The sequence below is a fragment of the Lycium barbarum genome, chromosome 1 (genome assembly GCF_019175385.1).
Source record: "Lycium barbarum isolate Lr01 chromosome 1, ASM1917538v2, whole genome shotgun sequence".
Classification (NCBI taxonomy): Eukaryota; Viridiplantae; Streptophyta; class Magnoliopsida; order Solanales; family Solanaceae; genus Lycium; species Lycium barbarum.
The window spans coordinates 24,289,727-24,297,460 of record NC_083337.1 but is presented as its reverse complement, the minus strand read 5'-3'; the positions used below and the strand labels follow the sequence as shown (position 1 = coordinate 24,297,460).

The following is a 7,734-nucleotide window of genomic DNA, read 5'->3' as shown; positions in this document are numbered from 1 at the left end:
TAGTACTTCATCTTCTCCTTGTACAAACAGACACTTTCATAGGCATGGAACCGAAATTCATCCATTTCATTCATCCGAAACAACCTCAGCTTTGTTGCTTCTTCCCAGTCCATGTTCAGCTTCTTTAGAGCCCACAAGGCTCTATGTTCGAGTTCAACTGGCAGATGGCACACCTTTCCAAAAACCAGCTTATAAGGAGACGTCCAATGGGCATTTTAAATGCAGTTTTATACACCAAAAGAGCATCATTAAGTTTTCTAGAACAGGCGGCCTTGTTGACATTTACCATCTTCGACAAGATACTCTTTATCTCCTGATTGGAGACTTCAACCTGACCACTCCTTTGTGGATGATAAGGAATGGCCATGCGATGATGAACACTGGACTTCTCAAGAAGTGTTGCAAACGCCTTGTTGCAGAAGTGTGAACCACCATCACTAATAATCGCTCGTGAGGTGCCAAATCGGGTAAGTATGTTTTCCTTGAGAAAGTTAATGACACTCTTCCATTCATTATTAGGTAAATTCAATGCTTCTACCCACTTCGAGACATAATCCACAACCACTAGAATGTATTTCATACAACCAAAACTTATAACAGGTCCGATGAAGTCAATTCCCCACACTTCGAAGAGTTCAACTTCCATCACATAGTTCATAGGCATCTCGTGAATCTTAGAAATAGCCTCTTGGCATTGGCACTCATCGCAGGACTTCACCATCGAGTTTGTATCATGATACAGAGTGGGCCAGTAGTACCCACATTCAAGCACTTTCGCTACAGTCTGGTTTCCACTATGGTGACCCTCAACTGGGGAGTCATGGCATGCCTTCAGAATGTCCATCACTTCATATTCGGGGACACACCTCCTACTGATATTGTCGTCGCATGTCTGGAATAAATATGGCTCATCCTAAAATACTGACGAGATTCCCTCAAGAGTTTCTTCTGCTGATATGCTTTAATTTAATCTGGAATAACACCCGTCACCAAAAAGTTGGCGATATTTGCATACCTTGGTGTCATCTCAGAAGACACCGCTAGAACCATCTCATCTGGGAAAACATCATCTATATCAAGCTCCTCTAACGGTCTTCCAGCTCTCTCAAGTCGTGAAAGATGATCCGCTACCTGATTTTCGGACCCCTTCTGATCTTTTACCCTGAAGTCAAATTCTTTCAATAACAGGACCCATCTAATCAACTGTGACTTCGCATCTTTGTTCGCTATCAAATACCTTAACATCGTATGATCAATGTATACCACTGCCTTGGACCCTAACAAATATGCCCTGAATTTCTTGAACGCAAAGACTATAACAAGCAACTCTTGCTCAGTAACAATGTGTTTCATTTGCGCCCCATTGAGTGTTTCGGTGGCATAGTAAATCAGGTGCATGATATTATTGTGCCTCTAACCAAGCATAGCACCACTAGCAAAACCACTCTTATCATACATCAGCTCAAAAGGCAGAGACCAATCAGGAGAAACAATAATAGGAGCAGAAGTCAGATGCTCCTTCAATTCATCAAATGTCTTTTAGTACTTTTCATCGAACTCAAACTTAGCCTCTTTTTGAAGAAAATTGCACATAGGATTTGCGATTTTGGAGAAATCTTTAATAAAGCGCCTATAGAACCCAGCATGTCCCAAGAAACTCCGAACACCTTTAACTGAGATGGGTGAAGGAAGCTTTGCAATCACTTCAATTTTAGCCTGATCGACCTCAATCCCCTTTTCTGAGATTTTATGACCGAGAACGATCCCTTCCTTCACCATGAAATGACACTTCTCCCAATTCAGCACAAGATTGGTCTCATCACATCTTTTTAGAACTCGACCCACATGGTCAAGACGATCATCAAAAGAATCACCAACCACGGAAAAATCATCCATGAAGACCTCCAAGAAGTCCTCAACCATTTCTGAGAAAATCGACATAACGCACCTTTGAAATGTCACCGGTGCATTGCAAAGAACAAAGGGCATCCGGCTGAAAGCGAACGTCCCATAAGGACAAGTGAATGTCATCTTCTCCTAGTCTTCAAGAGCAATATTTATTTGATTGTAGCCAGAATACCCGTCTAGGAAGCAATAATAAGACCTTCCAGCTAGTCGATCAAGCATCTGATCAATAAAAGACATGAGGAAATGGTCCTTGCAAGTGGCATAATTTAGCTTCCTATAATTCATGTAAACACACCACTCAGTAACAGTACGAGCCGAAATTAATTCGTTTTTAGCAATAGGCACCACTGTGATATCTCCCTTCTTTGTAACACATGGTATCGGGCTTACCCACTTGCTGTTTTCTATAGGATATACAACTCCAGCATCTAACCATTTAATTATCTCCTTCTTCACCAACTCTTGCATAGGTGGATTCAATCTCCACTGATGCTCAACACTTGGCGAACAATCTTCCTCAATCTGAATTTTGTGCTCACATATGCCGAAGGGAATCCCCCGAATATCTACGATAGTCCAGCCTATAGCACGCCTGTACTATCTCAATATATCTGACAATTTCTTTGTCAGCTCTTCATAACAATGCAGACACAATAACTGGCAACGTGTTGTTCGAGCTAAGAAACTTGTACTTCAGATGTGCAGGCAGCTGCTTAAGCTCAAGCTTAGGTGGCTCAACAGTGGATGGTTTTGCTAGAGGAGTCGTTCTATTTTCAAGATCAAGGTCTAGTTTCTTTGGGTGGTAAGAATAAGAACCCAACCCCACAAGCGAATTCAGAGTCTCCACATTGCCCTCCATGTCATCAGCATCAAAATTTAACAGAATAGCAAGAAGAGCCTCTCCTAAACATTCTTCTTCCATGTTGAACTCCACAACTTCATCAATAACATCAAAAGAATCAATCACCGAAATACTCTCGTAAGCACTCGGTAGCGTCATACCTTTACTTGCTTGGAAAGTCACCTCCTAATCGTTGACTCAGAATTTTATTTCATTCTTTTCCGAATCCATAAGAACCCTTTCCGTGGTAGGGAAAGGTCTCCTCAAAATAATGGGAATGTCCCGATCAACAGCATAATCCAGAATCAAAAAATTCACGAGGAACAGAAAATCACCAACCCATACAAGAACATCATCTACCACAGCAACCGGTCTCTTAATAGATCTGTCAGTCATCTGTAATTGACTAGAAGTAGGTCTAGGAATTCCAAAACCCGATTGCTTAAAAATAGCAAGAGGCATGACATTTATGCTAGCCCCGTTATCACATAAAGCGCGAACAAAATCATTCTGACCAACCGAACAAGGAATAGTAAAGGCCCTTGGATCCTCCTTCTTTTGAACATTGGTGGTGGATATAATAGAGCTAACACGGTGAGTCACACTCACAGTGTCATGCTTCACCGACCTCTTATTTGTCAGCAATTCTTTAAAATACTTTGCAAATCTGGACATCTCTTTGATAGCATCCATAAAAGGGATGTTCATGGAAAGTTGCTTCAACTTATCATAGAACTTCTGACATTTAGCATCTTCGGTCTTCTTTTCCAACCTCTGATGAGAGGGAAGTGTGGCTTTAAATAATTGAATCAAAGGATGAAGAAGCCTTTTTACCATTGACTTGCTTGTGTCATTGCCGCCTTTCTGCTTTTAAGATCTTTCTAGAACATCATCAACTTTCCTAAATATAGGAACTTCAGTTTGGACCCCATCTACAATTGTTGGCAGATTAGATTGTGGCTCTTCTTCAGTAATTGGCTCGACATTTATCACCTTCTTTTTAGCACTTTGTAGTATTTTACCACTCTGAGTACTGACAGCATATACACAGTCTACACCACCTTCCCCATTCTTCGGATTCATAATAGTGTCATTCGAAAGTTCTCCTTCTATGAAGGGTTTTGTTCTCTGGACATATCTCGCATATACGACTCGAGTTTTTGAATGGAAGCCTTGTGAGATCCCAGTGATTCTGTTAGCCCATTCAATGTTCTATCTACTTTATCTTGGTTGGCTAGCACCTTTTCAAGTATGCTCTCCACCCTAGAACTCCCTTGCTCAGTCGACTACCCCTTTGGTGGAATATAGGATTGGAACTCCTATTTCCAAAGTTATTATTATTGATGTAGTTTCCCTGGTTCGAGCCACCATAGTTGTTCCTTGTTCCTCTTGAGGTCTCCATTGATTCTGAGTCTGATTTTGATATCCTCCTTCCTAATTCTACCTCTGATATCCCCGTTGAGAGTTATTGATATAGTTAGCATCCTCATACTGCATAGAAGGCCCTTCTTGATATGGACCCTCTTGAACTTGGTACATTTCCTTGGGCATTCCCGAAATTTCTTCAACAACAATAACCTTCTTCGTTTCCTTTTCATCAAGTCTCTTGGTCAGCGAAGAAATATTGGTCGCTAACTAAGCTAAAGTCTGTTGCGTCTCTTTATTCTCCTTCACAAAATTCTAGATCGTCGAACCTACATAAGCCACACCAGTTGCAGTCAAGTGTCATGCCTGATTGTGAGTAGTAAGCTGATCAAGCAATTGTGTGTAATGAGAGTAAGTTTTATCCATAAAACACCCATTAGCTGCGCTGTTAGCCACAACTTATGTCATTGGCTCTAGCCCTCTGTAGAACTTCTCCATCAATATATTATCCGGAAAACCATGGTTTGGAGACTTATGCAGACATTTTTTAAAGCTCTCCCATGCTTCAAATAGTTATTCCCCTGGTAGTTGCTTGATGTCATAAATCTTGTCACGAATTTCCACTCTCTTGCCCGAAGAGAAACACTTTTTGAGAAACACAGCAGCCAGCTCTGCCCATGTATGAATTGTGTTATAGGGCATCTTTTCAAACAAAACTCTAGCTTCACCGGCTAAAGAGTATTTGAAAACTCTTAGCCGAATAGCATCATTGGACACAACATTCTGCATATGTTAGGCACACATACCCACAAAATTCTTCAAATGCTGGTGAGGGTCATCATCGGTGGAGTTCCAAAATTGTCCCTCAAGCTTGAGCAATTGATAAATGGTGGAGTCAATCTTGCAGTTTGCCACAGTAACCTGAGGTGGAACAATATCAGAGGCATATTCCATCTCATTTAACATATCAGCAAACGGGTTCTCAACCTCGACTGGTGGTTGATCTTGATTAGCCTCCTACATCATTTTATGATCAGTAGCTCCGCGTCGTTTGTTATTGTTATTGTTGTTCTGCATGATCACCTGGTTCATAATATACAACAAACAAGGTGTGATGGAATAGAACAAGACTTTAAGCAAAGCACAAACTATTTAGTAATTTCAAAACCGCATTCCCCGGCAATGGCGCCAAAATTTGATACGCTTAAATTACACCTATTAAATGATGTAAAGCGGACGATGTCAAATATAGTAACCCAACTAGGTTGAGGTCGAATCCCACAGGGAATATGGCATGAAAAGGTTACTAAAATCATAGAGTACTTTGTTAAGGTCTAATTTCTTATTCCGTTGAGTTTATAGAAAATTGGTTGTTTATGACTAATTGCTTTGGATTGTAATATATGGTAAAAGAAACCAAGGTTGTATCCCCCTTTAGAGAAAGTGTATGCTATGGTGATTTATCCTTATATACTTCTAATGGATCGTTATTAGAATGCAATTAACCTATACTTGAATCCCTAATGTTTCCCAACAGTTAATGATTATTTCTCTTTATGATTTTCCTAAATATAAAAGAGTATATATGAAGAATGGTTAAGTCATGCCAAGTAAATTGTTCTTATTCCTAAGTGAATTTATTAAACAAGGGTTAAAGTCTTGAGTTCTTATTATTTATTCTTACCAAACCCTATTCACTTTCCCAAGTTAAGCAAAGTTTATGTCTTTAATCAATGTTTGCAATCATCAATTATGAATGAAGAATAAAGAATAAATAAACCCTAAAAATCCATTACGTGTATATCAATCCCAATCCCCAATCACAAAACACCCATCCTAGGGTTCACAACCTTAGTAGAAAAATTAGCTACTCATAGTGGGAGAAGAACAAGAAAAGATAATAGAAATCATAATGCTAACTTTCTTTTGATTGGAATGGAAAAGAAAATAATTGCAATTGTTTGTTCTCCAAAAAGCTTCAAAAACTATGAGTATTCAATGCTAGAGAATAATAGTTTAAAATTGAAAACTGATAATAAATAAAACCCTACAAGGAACTATTTATAAGGTTCCAAAAACATAAAATTATAAATTTGCAATTAAGTCCCTGACAGCATATGATACGGTCTGTATAACAAAATACGGACCGTATAAAGTTATACAGCTAAAAGCTCTTCAAGTCTTCAGTTGAGAATACAATCGCCTTATACAACTCGTATAAACTTATACGGTTCGTGAAACTTGAATCGTGAAACTTCATCTTCAAACTCCGCTTTCTGTTTCAATTAAATTCCACTAAATACGATCAATTACACGGCCCATATAATATTATACGGTCCGTGAAAGTTGCCCGTATAACAATATCCTCCAACTTCAACATTCTGCTTCTCGTATCCACTAATTACGTCTAGGGTTATGGTCTGTATAATAATATACGGCTCGTATAACTTCGTGTCAGTGACAAATTATGTAATTTTTGTGCTCTTGTCCTTTAACTCCTCGATTTACCTGAAAAACAACAAAAACATCAAAACGACACATACTTGCTTAAAAACAAGTAAAACTTCTCGTAAAAAAATATCGAAAGTGCCATAATTTCACGGCACATCACATGACCCAAACCGTAGGGCTGTAACGGGCACCCCGTGCCCCACTTAATCGAGCATACTTAACCATCTTATTGTTAACCTTATTTCTGGGCCATTTAGGCCATCATAAATGACATCTATAAAATAGAGATGAAGCATTCAGTATCATAATTCAAACCAAAATATATATATATACAATAGTGGCCGACCAGGCCTCTAAAAGGTATGTAATCATATTATGGTGGCCCAATATAGGACATAGTCTGAAAACCTCTGAAATGACAACAAAATGATATATATATATATATATATATATATATATATATATATACGACATCGAGACTCGATAGTACTCTGAAGTACAGGGGCCTGCCAATCAAAACACTGGAATCTAAGGCAGCCTACAAAGGAAGGTCCTCAACACGTCTACCTGAACTTGCATGGCATGAATGCAGGTCCCCCAAGCAAAAAGGGGTCAGTACAGAAAATGCACTGAATCTGTAAGGCAGAAATGAAACATAATAGTAAAACATGAATCGAAAAGGGATACGAGAATCAACTTATAACCTGCCACTGAGGGCCGTAAATATTCACATTAAACTTTTGAAAACATGATTATATATATATGCCTTTAACCATTCGCTCCATCGAGCCTTGCCCCATCGGGCTTTATATCATATCGGGTCCATTCTGGCATCATTATCATCATATACCAGCTGATCAGGTGGTTAGCATATATTACGCCTTTCCTTTTCCCCTTTATATATATATATATATATATATATATATATATATATATATATATATAGTAAGTAATGCATGATATAACTTACAAGACTTAGAACCTCCTTTGGTATGACTTTCAAGTTGTTCATCTTCCAAGTTACGTTATGAATATCCATATCAATCTCATGAATTTCGTTTGAGACTCACGACTCATATTGAGGCATAATAACCACAAGAAGGGACAATCAATATAGAGATAATATAACCTCCGTGAGTGGAACACAATATGGAGAGATTTCCGTTTAC

General features: G+C 38.7%; 1 protein-coding gene across 1 annotated transcript; it reads right to left on the bottom strand.

The window, feature by feature from the left end:
- Positions 1-2,947: 2,947 nt before the first annotated feature.
- On the bottom strand, positions 2,948-3,586 carry LOC132610679 (uncharacterized). Its single transcript, XM_060325032.1, has one exon. The coding sequence runs from the start codon at positions 3,584-3,586 to the stop codon at positions 2,948-2,950; it is 639 nt and encodes a 212-aa protein (XP_060181015.1).
- Between the last annotated feature and the right edge of the window lie 4,148 nt (positions 3,587-7,734).

What these genes read in the sequence shown, in the direction of transcription:
- LOC132610679 (XM_060325032.1), bottom strand. Translation starts at nt 3,586, where the DNA reads ATGGTAAAAAGGCTTCTTCATCCTTTGATTCAATTATTTAAAGCCACA.